This window comes from Notolabrus celidotus, chromosome 16 (genome assembly GCF_009762535.1).
Source record: "Notolabrus celidotus isolate fNotCel1 chromosome 16, fNotCel1.pri, whole genome shotgun sequence".
Classification (NCBI taxonomy): domain Eukaryota; kingdom Metazoa; phylum Chordata; class Actinopteri; order Labriformes; family Labridae; genus Notolabrus; species Notolabrus celidotus.
In genome coordinates, this window is record NC_048287.1 from 3,363,592 (window position 1) to 3,383,238 (window position 19,647).

Below are 19,647 nucleotides of genomic sequence, written 5' to 3' on the forward strand. Positions count from 1 at the left end.
TGAGTAAACAGCTTTTGCATACCTTTAAAAACTCATGCTACTTGGAAATCCTCACTCATTTAAAATAGAGAGAGTCTTTGGATTTCAGCACAACATTGAGCGGTGTCATTTTCTTTAGAACACACAGATTTTTCTCACTAACACGAGCATGTTATCACTCTCAAAAGTCCCATATTGATCATGTGGGAAACCACACTGGTCAGCTTACTTGATAAAGACTGCAGATAAAGGTCTCATTTTATAAACTCTGGACCGGGATAACTGCCTCTTGAGTTCAGTGTGAGAGCAGCTTTACTGGAACCACGGGGTCAAACTGGCAAATGATTAAGAGACTCTGTCTATTGATCTATACATCAATTCTCCTGGCTCTAACCCAGGTATGGGTGGGAGCAGGGGAATTAAGGTCGCCCTGATTTATTGAGGTTTCAAAGGCATATATTTAAACGTGGGTTTGGAAATGGGCCATGTTTACGGCACACTGTAAATCTGACGGCAATGATTGGGAAATAAACCTGGTAAACTCTACTGGATACATCTATCTGTAAACAGTTTAGTTTAGTTTAGTTTATTTATTATTCATCGTGTCATGCACCATAAAGGTGCCCAGCCCATATGGACTTACAAGACCCTACAAAAACAAAACAAAATAGGAGCAACAACATAAGAAGAAAAAGAAAAAAGAAGAAAGAAGAGCAGTTACAATCCTGCACATGTCCAACAATGACCTAAAGTAATTCAAAAGCACAGTGGTACACTTCAGACATTTGGCAGTGACAACAACTAAATCAGACATAGAGTGTGCTTCTACGCTGCTGAACAGCATTTAACACAAACTGAGCAAACTGGAACACTTTGTGAGTAAACAGGAACTGAAGTCTCTCTTCATCAGACATGGAAAACAAATCAGGACAGTTTGCTGATATTTTGTTGAAAAGGAGGCACCTGAGATCATGATATGAAGGACAGTAGAATAAAAAGTGCATTTCATTTTCAACTTCCTCCAGATCACACAAGGAACACTTCCTCTCCTCCTCTGGAACAGAGTGGAAGCGACCTGTTTCTAATGCAAGAGGAAGGATACCACATCTCAGCTGAGCAGACACAGACCTCTGAGCTCTGGTTAGGTTCAGAGGGACATAAAGCTCTGGCTGAACAAGTAAAACAGGATTATAATCTAGGTTTAAGAGTCCAGATCAGAGAAGAAATCCTCTTTATATATCTAGTATGATTGCTGTAAAACTGAGCAACAATGTGCAAATGACAACATGGGTTTCCTGATCCAAAACTTCCCATGTTAACACATTTATTCGAAACAGAAAGGCTGTCCAAGTGTTGCCTGCTTTGCTTCGAGAAATGCTTGTTGCTTTTGTTTGCTGATTAATGCTTCCCATTTCATTCTCGCGAGTGAACTGTCAGGAGAACATTGAAAAGTGTGGAGCGGTCAAGAAAACCTGTAGGCCTAAGGGTAATTGAGAAAGGACACAAATAGTGATGGTCAGCAGTTACTCCTGAGCATGATGCCTCAAAGCTGATCTGTGCAATTTAGAAATAAATCCTAAACTGCGCCTGAGTCTGGAGTCAATCTACACTTCAGCAGCTCAACACTTTCAAGGAGAAACAGAGACATAAAGAGAGTCTAACAGAGATGAACAATAACATGGATATATTAATATAACTGGGTATTATTTATAGGGTATTAACTCTCGTATTAGAGCTTTAGAGACAAAAATATAACTCCACACAGAGCTGAACTCGGCAAACACCTTTCCAAATCTTCTCCAGATCTCGAGGGCTGGAAATGAAAAAGCCAATTTATATAAGTTTCCAGGCATTAAAATGTATCACAACTTATCATTCAAGTCACACTTTGAAAACATTATTTCAAGCTCAACTTAAATTAAGTTTCTTTTGAAGGTCTAAATTATCTTCCTCCCTCCAGGAGAGGAAACACTTGATTCTTTTAGAGCAGTATTCCACAGCAGAGATCTTCTCTGTCTGAATGCATCCAAGCAGTGATGCTGCACACTGTTCACTAAGTGCCTGACACTTCATCACTATCTGTGAAGGGTGTTACCAGCTCTGTCTGTGTGCATGTAAAGATCACAAACGACCTCGTCATGGCAGCTGGCTCCTGTTTAATCTCCATCCTCATCCTCCTCGATCTGAGTGCGGCCTTCCACACCATTTCTCACCCCATCCTCCTCAATAGACTCTCCTCCATAGGCATCACTAACACCCCCCCCTGCACTGGTTTCACTCCTACCTCACAGGCCGCACTCAGTTCATCCAACTCAAATCCTTCACTTCACAACCCTCCCCCATCACTTCAGGTGTGCCCCAGGGCTCTGTCCTGGGGCCCCTTCTCTTCATCATCTACCTTCTCCCACTCTGCAATATCTTCCGTAAATTTGGCATCCACTTCCACTGCTTCGCGGATGACACCCAGCTCTATCTGTCCAGTAAACCCTCCTCCACTCTCCCTCCTTCCTCCCTCACCCACTGCCTCTCTGAGATCAAGTCCTGGTTCACCTCCAACTTCCTTAAACGTAACAGTGATAAAACAGAACTCATCCTTATTGGTACTAAATCCACCTTATCCAAAGCCAACAGTTTCTCCCTCACCATAGACAGGTCAACAGTGTCCCTCTTCCCTCAGGTAAAGAGTCTGGGTGTCATCCTCAACAGCTCACTTTCTTTCCACTCTCACATCAATAACATAACCCGCTCTGCATATTTCCATCTCCGCATATTTCCATCCCTCACACCACTGCTATCCTGTTCCACAGCCTCGTCAGGTTCCACACTGATTACTGTAACTCGCTCCTCTTTGATGCCCCTCACAAATCCATCCATAAACTTCAGCTGGTCCAGAACTCTGCAGCCCGCATCATCACCAGAACCCACTCCTTTCACCACATCACCCCCGTCCTCCAGCAGCTTCGCTGGCTCCCGGTCAAATTCAGAATCACTTTGAAAATCATCCTGTATACATTTAAGGCGCTTTTAAATACAATGTGTTATTATTATTATTATTATTATTATTATTATTATTATTATTAAAGGTGACATATCATGCAAAATTGACTTTTTAAATAGTTCTTTACCTGAAATATGTGTCCCTGGCATGTCTACAAACCCCCCGAGAATGAAAAAATCCATTCTGCCCCTGTTTTGATTTCTCCACCTTTCTGTAAATGTGTGTGAAACGAGCCGTTTCAGACTTCAGTGTTTTTGTTACGTAACAACAATATCCGGTCTGTCACGGAGTCAGAGCTCGGAGCTTGTTCAGCCCATAGACTGTATAAAATAATACTGAATCCCTCCCCCGTTTTTCATTCCCTGCACAAATGTGTGCTAACAAGGAGCTTAGGAGGGAGGCATGCTAGTTGTAGGCTGTCTTAATAAACACAAAGGTCAGTTTTACTCCCCACGTCTGCAGATTCGAAGATCTAGTGGATGATTTTTATTTGTCATGGATAAGTGCTAGCGCTAATTAGCATAGCCACATAGCTATATTTTCATAGCTGTAGCTGTAGCTGTAGCTGTAGCTGTGTACCAAGACACACGTCGACATACTGACAAATAAAACAACAAGAAACACTAAATCTGTGACCAATCCTTCAGAAAGGTCCTGCTGCCTTTCTGGCAGAGGTCGGTTTTACTCCCCACGTCTGCAGATTTGAAGATCTAGTGGATGATTTTTATTTATCATGGATACGTGCTAGCGCTAGTTAGCATAGCCACATAGCTACATGTTCGTAGCTGTGTACCAAGACACACGTCTACATACTGATAAATAAAACAACAAGAAACACTAAATCTATGACCAATGGTTCAGAAAGGTCCTGCTACAGGCGCCTCTCCGTCAGGATCAGATTCAGAGGGTTGAAGTAACGTGATCTCTGAGCAGCCGTGTATATTCAGCCAACATGTAAACATTAGATCAACGTGCTGGAGAGCCGAGGCACATCCACTTCCGGAGGGGGCGTGGTCAGAGGGAAAACAGAGTGTTCTGATGAGGAATGAAGAAGAGGGTTTTTCAGGCAGACCAAAATCTGATTTCAAAGTGTTTTTTTGAGCATAAACTTTAAAGACATGTTTTGGGGACCTCTTAGACCAATATATATTGATGAAAAAAGCCTGATATGTCCCCTTTAAAGGTTGGACCAAAAAGATATGACAGAACCAGGAAAGAAAGATCCGTTCAAAGATTCTGATGGTGAACTGATGTGGTTCACATCATAAATGTGACAGCCGCTGTGTTGGAGTTTTGAGGTTTTTCTGTTTTGTTAAATTCACTTCCACATAAACACCAAAGTAAGATATTCTTCCTCAGCATCATAACAAAGTCTTACCTCTCTCTTGCTCTTTCATGTTGTAAAAAGGAAACCAGTCCAAAGCATCATTTAAACTGTGCTATTCCAATAATGTGACACAAACTAAAGGCTATCTGCACATCCACAAACGTCCTCCTCTTTCTTCTCCTCATCATAACAGCATCGATACCATCCAGACTTAACTTGATAACATCATGTGTAATTTGGTCGCCTGTGTGTTGACGCTGAATGAACGAGTAGCCGAACACGAGTTGTGTGTAGATGTTTATCAGACTAACTGTGTTTGAAGATAGGGCTCCACTGTGAAGATGTGATTTTGATGAAGTTGATGACTGAAATGTCACACTCTCTATTTTTAGCTGTGACGAGTTGGGGTGCCTCCTTTAAAAATAGCATAAGTTATGTATTCAGGCCGATACGGATCCTAAGTGTGTCCTTTTTCCCTGCAGTAGAGAAAAGTCAGACATTATTTCTCTGTGTGATTAGCAGCAACAGGATGTTTCTTTGGATGGCTGTATTACCAACCCTTCCAATACGTCGTTCAGCCACAAAGGAAACGTTTAAATCCACAAATTCACAAATTAAACTGGAGACATGATCAAACAGGCACTTTCAGGAAGATTGCTGTGCAATGAGATGTGCCACTGGGAATACATTTTCATACATTGTCATTTTCTTTCTTCGTCCCTGCCTACATGCTGCCAAGTTACTTGTAGATAAAACAATGCACATAATGATGGGAGTGTTTACGCCTTCATAAAAGAAGGAGTATAATGGCACCTTCAGTAGCTCTGAGATTGGATTCATTATTAACTGAACGCCATGCGCACCAGAAATCTGACAGGCAGTCCTTGAATCTTTTAATGTGTGCAGCAGGAACCTCCAAATAATGAGAACTGTGTTGATACACAGCACTTCATGCATTAAGACTTGTAGCTCCTTTTAACTCTAACATGTTATTACACTCATAAGTTTCAGCAGAGTTTTTGACAGCAGGAAACTGACCAGTTAAGGCTCTGCTGCCGAGCAAACAGACAATACGTCCCAGTTTAAAAAGCAGAAAACTCAAAACCTAGCAGCTCAAAGCAGAGTCGTTAGTCTGTAACTGTGCTGACTCTGTGTTAACTATTAACTTCATACACTTTGTTAAATATACTTTCAGGATGTGGGTAAAGGAAGAGCACAGAGTCAACTTCTGAAGACGTTTAATGTCCACCGCGACCGTAAAACAACGGAGCACCGAAACCGTGATGCATTCTCTGCACTGTGGGAAACAACATCACTCTGCCTGTAACCCTTAGTAATCTTAAAGGGGAAAAGTTCACAAAAATCTCATCTTACATTAAAGACCTGCTTCCTGTTAGCACCATCAGAAATGATGGATTCAAGAAGTTCATCAGAAACTAAATCCAGATACAAACTAACAAACTGTCTTCAACTTTCACTCAGGAGCAAAAATCTGACTTCAAATGTAAATTAAATCATAAATTGAAATTCATCGATATCGAATGATATGTTACAATGTTACAATGTTACAATGTCATTTAGCAGACGTTTTTATCCAAAGCGACGTACATACGAGAACAAGAACAACACAAGCAAAGATCTAGACAAGAGGAAACAAGATCAGTAAGAGGAACAAAGTGCTTCAAGTCAATTTGGGTGCAGGTACTACCAAGCAGTGTAAAGGCAATGCACAAAAGTAGGTAAGGATTTTTTTTTTCAAAATAAGGAACATCTACAATGAAGCAACCAAACAATTCAAGACCTTCCATTATCATCATCAACAATTAACATCACCACAATAATGACCAAAGTACCAAGTGCTGGGTCACTCAAGACCTGAACACAGATTCCCAGAGTAGAGCAGGACAGTGTGAGTCAATTGCAGCTGGAAGACATGATCTGCCACTGGGGACAACAGTGGAGAACAGTCTAGCTAAGTGCATAGTGCTTCCTAAAGAGCTGGGTCTTTAGCTGTCTTTTGAAAGTAGAGAGGGACTCTGCAGATCGAATGGAGTTGGCCAATTCATTCCACCATTTAGGGACAACAGAAGAGAAGAGTCCAGCTAGTGATTTTGATTTTGAGGCCTTGTGTGCTGGAAGCACTAGGCGCTTTTCAGAGGCTGAGCGTAGCGGGCGAGAAGGGCAGTAGACCTGGATGAGGGGTTCCAGGTAAACTGGAGCGGTTTTGGTGACTGCTTTGTAAGTCATGATTAGAGTTTTGTATCTGATGCGAGCTGCAACTGGAAGCCAGTGTAGTGAGATGAGCAGGGGAGTAACATGAGCTGTCTTAGGCTGGTTGAAGACCAGACGTGCTGCTGCTGCGTTAAGGATCATTTGCAGAGGTTTAACTGTGAATGCAGGGAGGCCTGCCAGTAGAGAGTTGCAGTAGTCAATGCGTGACATTACAAGAGCTTGAACCAGGAGCTGTGTTGGGTGTTATATGAAACATTTTATCGTGATAACATCATTTTCAATATCGCCCAGCACTAATTACTGTTATATTGTCGCTAATTGTGAGGTCTGGACGGACCCTGTGACCAATTCGCCTTGAGTCACGACAACCCTGCCTGCTGCACACATCTTTAATTGAAGAGTCTTCTCAACCAAACCAGCACTGCTGGAAAACCAATTTTCTGCAGACCAGCTAAATGAAGCCACATTAAATCACTTTGAGTGACAGTGGGGGTCGCAAGTCTTTGGCACCTATATTTTGGGGGTAGCGGGCTGAAAAGTTTGTGAACCCCTGATTTAGACGACAAAAAAAGGCATCAAACGTGTTCTATGTTGTTTGCATCAGAAACACTTATTTCTGATCCACCTTCTCAGTAAATTTAACTGGTTTTAAAATGTACTTTAAGTGTCATGGCTGCTACAGCTTGAGTTTGAGCGAAACACATTTACATGTAAGTGACTCCTTCAACCGCTCCACTGAGCACAGACAACCTGCATACATGATAAAACCCTTCCTATACGTTGTTTTATTTCTCACGAGTGTGCTGTTGATGAGTGCTGGGTGCATGCGTATCGGGCAGAGGATAGCCTACATAAGGGAATGGGAAGAGTCGTCCCCCGAGGGCAGCCAGCTGACAATGCTGGTGTCAAAGATTACCTTTGATGGACCACAACGCATGCCCACAAACTGGGCCTTAGGGAAAATGTTGTATGATAACGCTGAGAGTACATTGTACAATTAAACACACACACACACACACACACACACACACACACACACACACACACACACACACACACACACACACACACACACACATAAAGACATTACTTCACAATATCAGAACAGCAAGTACTCTGCCATACGCTTTCACATCTGTAAGAACAGACGAACAAGCTCCCAAATGACCAGAGGGCGTACAGATGTTGGATCCAGATGTCCTGGATCATAGATTGTACTAGTTTCAACCACAAACATTTAATAGATGCAACACTGACTAAATGTGTCTGACCGTGTTGTTCCTGTTGAAAATGAATGTTCAGCCCAGGCCGATCCCTCAGATTTATCTGAACTGTGTACGTAAACACTGAAAGGATATGATGCTCCAGCAGATGCCCAGCTTGCTGTTGATCTGGCAGCCCTGGGCGTGCTGTCGCTCCTCCTCCAGCTGTTTGGGGTTCGTGAAGCGTGCCGTCTCCTGGTCGGGCTGTGGCAGGCTCTCAAAGTCAAACTTGTCAACCTGGATGGCCATCCTGCAACGAGAGATAGAAGACGCACAAATTACAAGACTGAAGCAAACGAGGAAAGAGAATGACCATCATGATACTTTTATTACAAGGTTCATAGTACTTGAACCATATTCAGGGTTTTAAGTCACTGATGACCAGTGTTGGGGGTAACGTGGTACAAAGTAACGCGTTACTGTAACGGGATTACATTTGTCTGTAACGCAGTAATGTAACGCGTTATTGTTGCTCATATAGTAATTACATTACCGTTACTAATCAAATAATGATCTCGTTACTTGGGTTATTTTAAGCTCTTCACCTACCTGCCTAACTTGAGGACCATAGACTGTGTAAATAAGGGGAGTACAGAACAACAAAACAAACGCCCCTTTTCATGCGCGACCCCGCGGTGCCCTCTGACCCTATTCACATGACGTGTCTGTGATTTAGGCTAGAGGTCATGGAGGGTGAGAGCGGAGACGATAGAGACGCCCAGATTAAAGCATCTTTCGAGGCATCTTTCTTTGGAGTTATGCACATTACTTCGACTATGTGACATGAAAGGACAAGAATTTGACGGTGAAGTATAGACTGTGCCCTGGACAGAAACAACTTTCCACCGCGACGAACTCCACGTCCAATCTGTCCAAACACCTGCAGAGGCAACATGCTAATACAAAGCTGGTGGCTAAAGACCCCCCCCGACCCAGAGTGATGCACAAGATAACAGCATGACACTGGTTAAACAGCCCAGACTGGATTTTAACCTTTTCGCAACATACTGGGCAAAATACAGGTAACTGGGAGCGGACGGCCACCGTCAGAAGTAATTGACTATCTGAAGTCAGGGTCAGAGTTTGAGATCCTGCACCGTTTCCCAACAATTAAGACTATATCCATGAAATATAACACAGCAACACCTTCAAGTGCACCAGTTGAAAGACTGTTTAGCCTGGGCAGTCTTGTGCTGACTCCGAGGAGGAACAGGTTGTCTGAGAAAAAGTTTGAAAGACTCCTCCTCATGAGGTATAACCACTTCTTTGAGAAGCATGTTCAGTAAGAAGCCATGATCTGGTGAGTGAGCTACTGTATACGAGTGTTGAGCCTGTTAAATCGAAGTTAATGTTATTTCTCATATGCACGGCTTTTTTTCTTAAAAAGTCTCCTTGTTTAAAATTGGGATAGATGCCACTATCTCTAATTGCGTTGCAATTTTGGTTATTAATATTTCTAGCATATATTAATATGATTTTGTGTGTTTATAAAACAGGTGGTCATGGGTTGTATTTTAAAGACACCATGTTTGAAGAAACAGACATTTAATGGTGACAAGAGTTTCCCATTTTTAAAATAATGTTGTTTTGAGACAAGCCTACAGTGCCTGTAGCCTATATTTTGACCCGTTTTAATGTCCAGTGATGTTTGGACTGACAACTCTGCTGTTGCCTTGATTATATTAAAGAGCATAAGAGGTTGACCTTGTGTTTCCTTCTTTAACTAGTATTTGTGCTGATGATGACATATGTAAGATTTAAGTTTATATACATCTAAGGTCATTTTATGGAGTATTGCAAAAGTAATATAACTAGTAGTGTAACTAGTTACTTTTGGCAGAGAGTAACTAAGTAAAGTAATATATTACTTTTCTAAAAAGTAACTAGTAATATATAATGCATTACTTTTTCTGAGTAACTACCCCAACACTGCTGATGACAAATAGCTGGAGCATTTTTGTTCAATTTAGCCTTCAGAAATAATGCATTCAGTGTTTTGATTCTCATTGTTGAAAAATCAGTAGTTAGTCTCTCAGAGGCAAAGGCAGTATCTGAAATTACTGGAGTGTGTATCTTACTGTTAAAAATATGAAGTGTCTATGTGAGGGGTCATCTAACTTCAGCACCTTATGTCATCTGATTTAGCATTTTGAATAAGCTACATAGGGGCAATTTAACAAAGAGGCACTTTAACTATAAAAGGAAGGAGTTATTTATACATTTCTTTAAGTCTGGGAACAGTTTCCCTTGAATGTATGTAATTAGTTTTTACAACAAGGGTAAAAACTAGGGCTGTAACGATTCATCTACTACATCGATGTATTGATTTATATTCCTATGATCCGACTACATCGATCTGTGCTCGGCAAGTACGCCTTCTGGACGACATATATGGATCTAACATTGTTTTAAAGGTAATAAATGGATTGTATCCATACTAGGAAATAACACATTGGATTTAAGCACGGCAGACTTTATATGGATGGGTTCTTTTTACACTTTAATAATAAAGACATTAAGCGTTACTCAATTCAGGCTGCCTGTCTGTGATGTCATCGCCACGCACCAGCAGACAACAAAACATAGCATGGCGGATGGCAGAGGAGAAGCCGGCAAGCCAGAAAGGATCAAGCCACCATTGTGGTCCAGTGTGTGGAAACACTTTGGCTTTTACAAAGATGGAGATGTTCTAAATAAGTAGCTTGCTGTTTGTAGGAAATGTAAAGGTCAAGTAAAGTTACCACGGCAACACCACAAATCTATCCAACCACCTACTAAGTCGCCATGGGGTTTCACACAACGCCGACCGTCCGGGCACCTCTTGCAGCGTTCATCAAGGTAACATCAGCTCTGCAGAAGCCTCAGGCCTCTCCAGCATGTTAAAGGTGACATATCATGCAAAATGGACTTTTTAATGGTTCTCTACCTGAAATATGTGTCCCTGGCATGTCTACAAACCCCCCAAAAATGAAAAAAATCCATTCTGCCCCTGTTCAGATTTCTCCACCTTTCTGTAAATGTGTGCTGAAACGAGCCGTTTCAGACTTCCGTGTTTTTGTTACGTCACAACAATATCCGGTCTTTAACTGAAGTCAGAGCTCGGAGCTTGTTCAGCCCATAGACTGTATAAAATACAACTCAACCCCTCCTCTGTTTTTCATTACCTGCACACAACAAGGAGCTTAGGAGGGAGGCATGCTAGTTGTAGGCTGTCTTAATAAACACAAAGGTCGGTTTTACTCCCCACGTCTGCAGATTTGAAGATCTCGTGGATGACTTTTATTTTTCATGGTAAAGTGCTAGCGCTAGTTAGCATAGCCACATAGCTACATGTTCGTGGCTGTACCAAGACACACGTCGACATACTGATAAATAAAACAACAAGAAACACTAAATAGGTCCTGCTGCAGGCGCCTCTCCGTCAGGATCAGATTCTGGATTAGATTCAGAGGGTTGAAGTAACGTGGGTCTGTGAGCAGCCGTGTATATTCAGCCAACATGTAAACTCAACGTGCTGGAGAGCCGAGGGCCCATCCACTACCAGAGGGGGCGTGGTCAGAGAGAAAACGGACCGTTCTGAGCAGGGCTGAAAAAGAGGGTTTTAAAGGCATGCCAAAATCTGATTTCAAAGTGTTTTTTTGAGCAATAAACTTTAATGACATGTTTTGGGGACCTCTTAGACCAATATATTTTGATGAAAAAGAGCGTAATATGTCACCTTTAAGTCAGAGACTAGGACAAAACTCGGCTCGGGACAAAAACACCACGGCAACAATTGCCAAGTTTATCTGCAAAGACGTGCGTGCAGAATTGATTTCAAGTCACTGAATCGTTTCGGATCGTATCGTTCTAAATGAAGCAATATCGTCCTTTAATCGTATCAGAAACCATGAATCATGATACAAATCAAATCGTTGTTAAAAAGAATCTTTACACCTCTAACCTGGACCTGGAGGGGATAAGCTCAACCAGTAATTAAGGAGAAATATGCAATCACTGTACTCAGCAAGCTTTGAACATGCTAGAAGCCCCAGTCATAACAGATCTCCAGGATTATTTCTGTAAACACAGGTGCATTTACTCCCATTGACACTTTGCTCTCAGGATGACATTTACTTCTATCCAGAGTTCTGGGATTGGAGAAACCATTTTCATGTCTGATAACTTCCTCTAACTAAAGTTCCATCAAAGACACAGATAAAAAAAAGCTTGTTACTGGTTCACAGGGTTTGCAAGTCAAATGCAGATTCCCTTTTCGCTGTTGTAGTCAGTTGATTCAGCTGCTACATGAATATTAAACACTGTGTCACGTAGATAATTGCAAAAAGAAGTGTATCTCAGTCTTATATGTGCATCATACTCTGTTTATTAGAGCAACTACAGTTAGCTGATAGCAGCGTTCAAATATTCAGTATCTGCCAGGACAGATTACATTGTCTATTTATGCTCATCTTCATCTACACAACATTTTAAGAAATATCTTGTTTACATTTCTGCCTGATGGCAACAAACGTGGGTTCCTTTGTGGAGCCGGGCATGTTTTAAATTATTTATCTACTTTGAACAAACACCCACAGGTCCAAGCTTCCTACTCCACACTGTGGGTCCGTAATGTATTAACAGCAGCAGAGGTGTTCTGTGTGTGAGTTTATGTCAGGTGTCTAAACCAGGATTCAAAGTCTCGGAGTAACAAAGTATGAGAGCACACCTGTACTAATACAAATGACCCCAAAGGCAACGTCTAATTAACCACACTGGATTCAGGCTCCATGCTGAATAATGGAAATACCGACTGGATACATTCTTTATCCCACTTGAAAAATGGGCTGAGACTGTGGAGTTCAGTACAAAGACTGTGGTCTCAGATATCCTGAGGGGAAGTAGGAGAAGACGAATACTGCATGAGGTGGACGACTGTCAGAGCCCTTCACACGAGGCAGTGTGTGATGCAATCCACAAGCTCAGCTGCTCTCCCTCTCTACCAGATAAAATAATAATAACAATACTGATAAAAGCAATAATATTAAATAATAATGATAATAAGAATAATCAGTATTATTAGGAGTATTATTATGATATAAATGTTAATAGTAATTTACAAGAATAATAATAATGTTAATAATAATACTACTACTATTTCTACTACTACAACAACAACTAATAATAATAGTATTTAAAACAACAATACTAATAATAATAATGATAATAATAATACAAGTTATAATAATAATATGATAATACTAAAAATACTCACATACTACTACTACTACTACTACTACCACTAATAATAATAATAATAATAAATAATAATGATAATAAGAATAATAATAATAATAATAATAATGTTAATAATACTACTACTACTACTTCTACTACTACAACAACAACTAATAATAATAATATTTAAAACAACAATACTGCTACTAATAATGATAATAATAATACAAGTTATAATAATATGATAATACTAATAATACTAATACTACTACTACTACTACTATTACTACTACTACTACTATATAATAATAATAATAATAATTATAATAATTATAATAATAATAATAATAATAATAATAATAATAATAATAATAATAATACAGGTTATTATTATTATTATTATTATTATTATTATTTTTATTATTATTATTGTTAGAGTTATTATCACTATGATTATTATTATAATCATCATCATCATCATCATTCTTATTATTATTATTATTAATATTATTATTATTATTGTTAGAGTTATTATTACTATAATTATTATTATTGATATTATTACGATTATAATCATTATCATCATCATCATCATCGTTATTATTATTCTTCTTCTTCTTATTATTATTATTATTAATAATTTTTTTTTTAATTATTATTATTATTATTTCTGTGACATTCTTGATCATCCTCATCTGGTGTAGATTTCAGCATTAACATTATATTTTTTTAACTTGTAAGCAGCATAATAAACAAAGTGCTGACACATCATTACCCCTTTTTAGCCGGCAGGAAACAAGCCCTCTATAAGAAGGACAGGAGACAGCGTATCATGACCTGTTGGTCAAGTCATTTATACCCTCACCATTTTGGTTTAATCAAAGCTGAAGCCATCATATTTGGACGGACACAGACGGCTCTGATCTGACTGGGAGGTCATTGTGGTGATGGCTTGTCAATCAGGCCTGGCTGTGTATGCTGTGAGTAGGAACATCATTTTCAATATGAACATAATGATGTAGAGAAGACAATGTTTGTAAAAAAAAGCCACATTAGTTACATTTCCATAATTCTGCTTACACTTAATAAAACTCCTCAGTTGCACTAGATATCTCAGGTTTAAGTTTTGTTTTTTAAGGAGTATAGAAATGTATTTGCTGTATAAGACTTAGCTAAATTTCAACCCATGAGTGTTCACATCATTAATACTGATTTAAATGAAGCTTTATTATTTCATTACTTTAAACTGTTTATCTTATTTTATTTATATTTATTTATTCATTCATTTATTTGTTTTAATTTATTTACTCAGTTTTATTGATAAATTTAGCTTTCATTTTATCTTCAACTCTTATCCCTACCCTTTAATATTTATTTATTTTAACTATCTATACTCTTAATATTTATTCATTACGCACATTGTATTGTTGTCGGTGTGCATTAGACTCTATTTTAAAATCCATTTTTGTTTTTAATATGTTTTGCCATTATCTTATTTCTGCTTCTTTCTTGTTTTCAATCGCTGTAAAGCTCTTTGGGTTGCATTTGATTTGTATGAAAAGTGCTCTATAAATGAAGCTTGATTGATAAGTTGATCAAAGAATCTGTGTATCAAAGTGTCTTTGTCTCCTGGAAGCTTGAAACAGGACCAACAGTGGCTGATGTGGAAGACAAATGTAACTTTTCCAATAGAAAGAAAATTCTGTGAGCCTCCAACCAGTCCAATCTGAACTTGCTCATGGTATCGCTGGATGCTGGATTCAGTTGTTTGTTTCTAATTAAATGATAAAGATTACAGTCCAGACCCAAAAGACCGTACATGTAAACACTTATTAACACATAGCTGTGATTCAGTGCTATATTTTCCTGCAACATTTTAAGGGTCTACTGGAAATTGGATTAAAATGTGAATGAAAACATGAATAATGTGCCTTCGAGGTGGGCAGATAACTGCAGATAACCTTTATAGAGACTCCACAGGAATCAGTTAGAGGGTTCTAAAGGCAGAGTCTCACTAACGCTGCCAGTGTCTGATATTAAACCCCTAACACATCATAAGGCACCTAACTGATGGTTTCTCTGCAAACGTATTCAAGAGCTCTGTGACATTGTGCTTAGCAATTTATTTGGGTTTGAACAAAACACACTGGATCCATGTATTGATCGGTAGGTTTATCTCTTGATCCCAGTTCAGAGGCCATGCTGGATCCCTGAGGAGATATATTCTGATGAGGAATACAGGCAGAATAACTAACCCTGGTGGTGCTTTGCTGTGTTTTCTCTCATCTGTTAACACCACTAAGAAATCAAATCATGTATTGAAACATTTGGAGGGATTATATATGAACTAAATGGACTCAGAGAATCAGACACATGTTGGTGATTTTAGGAAGAAAGTCCAGTTTGAATCCATGCTTGGTCATTATCTTGCTTTCATAACAGCAAGCTCATGACTATCATTACACGTGATACGCTTCCTCATCAGTCTGCCGTACTGTATTGTGAATAATTAATGAAATTGCACTGCAAGAAAAAGAATCTCTTGATGAGTCCAGGGACCAACTCGCATCAAAGTGAGGTGGAGGAGAAAAGGCAATGCAATTATCATTTCACAGCCATTACAACAAAGCAGAACACAAATTAAATAACAATTAAGACTTCAAACCCAAGACAAAAGGAAAGCTCCTGCAGCCACACTCAAAAAAATCTGCCTTTGTAGATTAGTGGCAGCAAGCTTATGTCACTGACTGAAGTCTGGACTTCAGATGGACGCTGCTTTCCGTTCAGTCATCTTCAAAAGCACACATTACACACTAAGTCTAAAAATACCAGTATGTAACTATGTAAACGGACCCAACACGTCCTGACAAAGACCGGGTCTGGTTTCCTTTAAACAGGTAATCACCAAGAGCCAAACGGACACATACAGACTGAGACTACAAAGGGGAACCAGTATGAAAGGATTGTTTCCAATGAATGAAAGCAGAAATTTCATATTAATGCAACTTAAACTGTATTTTATATTTCTGTGAAAGGCTTGTATAATTCACATAAAAAAGGCTGAACATTAGCATGACCCTGACATTTATACCTCAAATTGGAATTCATTCTGTCTGCTAACTCCAGAAGAATCTCACAAACGTCTGAAGTAGACTTGAAATATTACTTAAACAGGTAAAATATCATTTCTCTGCTGAGACGTTAACAAAGAAAGACAAATATCTACAGTGATCATAAGAAACACATTGTGTGTATTTGAGGTTATCTATCTTCAACAAATGCAAATTTGTCGCATTTTTGCATTGACGGGTCCAACACTCTGGAACGATCTGCCAGAGGAGATCAAGTCTGCTGAGCCAGAGAGCTCTTTTAAATCCTTTCTTAAGACATACTCTTATCACAGAAACTTTCCCACTTTTAAACATTTAAAAAAATATATGTTCTAAAAAAATTGTATTCCTTTAGAGTTCTTTTAGGGTCATTTTATGTCTTTTTAAATATGTTTTATATATTTATCTTGCCTTGTGTGTTTTTAATACCTGCTTGTTTTATTTTGCTGCCCATGCAAAGCACTATTAAAACCTGGCTTTTGAAAAGTGCTCAATGAATAAAAAATGTTATTATTATTGCTGTTATTATTATCATTATTATTATAACTATTATTATTATTATTAGTAGTAGTAGTATGATTATTATTAGTATGATTATTATTAGTAGAATTAATATATGTATTATTGTTGTTTTTTGTTGTTATTATTATTATTATTATTATTAGTTGTATTATAGCTTACATTGTCATTATTATTATTATTATTATTATTATTAATATTATTGTTGTTGTTGTTATTCTTTATTATTATTACTATTTTTATTATTATTGTTATTATTATTATTGATATTATTCTTTATTATTATTACTATTTTTATTATTATTATTATTATTATTATTATTATTGTTGTTGTTGTTGTTATTATTGTTTATTATTATTACTATTTTTATTATTATTATTGATATTATTCTTTATTATTATTACTATTTTTATTATTATTGTTATTATTATTATTATTATTATTATTATTATTATTGATATTATTCTTTATTATTATTACTATTTTATTATTATTATTATTGTTATTATTATTATTATTATTATTATTATTATTATTATTATTATTATTATTTTTTTTTTATTATTATTTTTATTATTATTATTATTTCATGTCCGTTTTTCCAGAGCATAGGACTTAAGTTGTTAACAGTATGAATAGGGGCACTTGTTGCCTAGCGGTCTAAGTGCCCCACGAATGGATGCTACAGTCGTCACTGCAGAGGTCGTCGGTTCGACTCCCGGCCTGTTGACCGTTTACTGCATGTCTTACCCCACACTCTACTCCCCACGTTTCCTGTCTCTCTTCAGCTGTCCTGTCAATAAAGGCAAAAATGCCCAAAAACACAACATAAAAAACAGTATGAATAAATATTAAAGCATGAAACCCATTACACACTGATCTCTGTAACAGAAAGCACAGGTAGAAAGACCTCTTGCAGTCCAGTCCATGCACACAATATGTATAAGGACTATATGTATCCATCCAGTGTCAGCCTTTTTGAGCAGATTATTGGTTTGAAGACTCAAGTTTGGCTTTTTGGTAATCACCATTTTATTATTTCTCTTTAAGTACCCGCAATTATAATTTTTTTAAATATTTGATAATAAATGAGACAATAATTTACTAAATAAACTTCTTGCTGTCTTGAAAGTGGAAAGATATTTAAACACAAATGTATAAGGATAACATTAAAACATCAACTTAGAATAACCTCAACTGCTGGTGGACTTAAATACAATCAAACCTCCATTACTACACTGTAGAGTCACATCCTGCTAGGGAGTATAATAAAGCAGGTTTTCAAGTACTGCTGTAAAGACTTCACTTTGGAAACCAAGAAGCTATATATCCACTTCTTATATGGTTTGATCAGAGATATGTGAAGTCAGACTGTTATCATGACAGGCACTAATATCAGTGTCACCACATGAGTAACGTGGAATCATTGAAAGCCACATTTGACTGAAAACGTATAAAACGTTGAAATTGCTCAATTTTATTCTTCTATGAAATATATAAACTCATTTCAAATTTGATGGCAGACAGCTGTGTGTTTACTGTTGTGTGGCATCACCTCCTCTAACATCACTCTGTAAAAGTTTGGCAATCGGGGAGACCAGTTTCAGGAGTTTTGAAAGTAAAATGTTGTCCCATTCTAGCATGACAGTTTGGGGTTTCTTCTGCCATATGTTCTGTTGGACAGGTGACAAGTCAGGCCACAGTTACATCATTTTTTAATGCAGTGATCTCCACTACAGAGTAATGTCTTTGTTTAATGCAGTGATTTCCACTACAGAGTCATGTCTGTTTTTAATGCAGTGATTTCCACTACAGAGTCATGTCTGTTTTTAATGCAGTGACTTCCACTACAGACTCATGTCTGTTTAATGCAGTGACTTCCACTACAGAGTCATGTCTGTTTTTAATGCAGTGATTTCCACTACAGAGTCATGTCTGTTTTTAATGCAGTGACTTCCACTACAGACTCATGTCTGTTTTTAATGCAGTGACTTCCACTACAGAGTCATGTCTGTTTTTAATGTAGTGACTTCCACTACAGAGTCATGTCTGTTTTTAATGCAGTGACTTCCACTACAGAGTCATGTCTGTTTTTAATGTAGTGACTTCCACTACAGAGTCATGTCTGTTTTTAATGCAGTGACTTCCACTACAGAGTCATGTCTGTTTTTAATGCAGTGACTTCCACTACAGAGTCATGTCTGTTTTCAATGCAGTGACTTCCACTACAGAGTCATGTCTGTTTAATGCAGTGACTTCCACTACAGGGTCATGTCTGTTTTTAATGCAGTGACTTCCACTACAGAGTCATGTCTGTTTTTAATGCAGTGACTTCCACTACAGGGTCATGTCTGTTTTTAATGCAGTGACTTCCACTACAGAGTCATGTCTGTTTTAATGCAGTGACTTCCACTACAGAGTCATGTCTGTTTTTTAATGCAGTGACTTCCACTACAGAGTCATGTCTGTTTTTAATGCAGTGACTTCCACTACAGAGTCATGTCTGTTTTTAATGCAGTGACTTCCACTACAGAGTCATGTCTGTTTTTAATGCAGTGACTTCCACTACAGAGTCATGTCTGTTTTTAATGCAGGGACTTCCACTACAGAGTCATGACTGTTGTTAATGCAGGGATCTCCACTACTAATGAAAACAGCTACATATTTTGCCATTTCAGAAACTGGTTAGCCCCCAGCTGTAACAAAAATGAAAGTAAGGCTCTTAAGACACCAGTAGAGGTCATCAAACGAGCAGTAAAACGTTTCAAAACTTCAACAAAAGTCACATTTAATGCAAATCTAATGCCTTATGAGACAACTTATTAACGTTGCAGTAAAGAACTGTCAATAAATAAAATGCAATTTGACGTTTCAGCAAACCCACACAGCATCAATGGTAAGTAAGGCAAGGATAACGTCAAACCCCCAAGCAACCCCGAAAGACCTCTTTCATTAAGGCAGGAGAGCTTTAACAGGCCAAGCTACCCCACCACCACCACTCC

The 19,647-nt window shown here is 38.3% G+C and overlaps 1 protein-coding gene across 5 annotated transcripts in view; it reads right to left on the bottom strand.

The window, feature by feature from the left end:
• The window catches only part of trappc9 (trafficking protein particle complex 9), a 388,126-nt gene that overhangs the window by 123,055 nt on the left and 245,424 nt on the right, over positions 1-19,647 (bottom strand). For all 5 annotated transcript variants that reach the window (XM_034704883.1, XM_034704882.1, XM_034704884.1 and 2 more), the window contains one exon: positions 7,895-8,048. In XM_034704883.1, the coding sequence (XP_034560774.1) occupies positions 7,895-8,048 (154 nt within the window). The remainder of the gene's footprint in view (positions 1-7,894; positions 8,049-19,647) is intronic.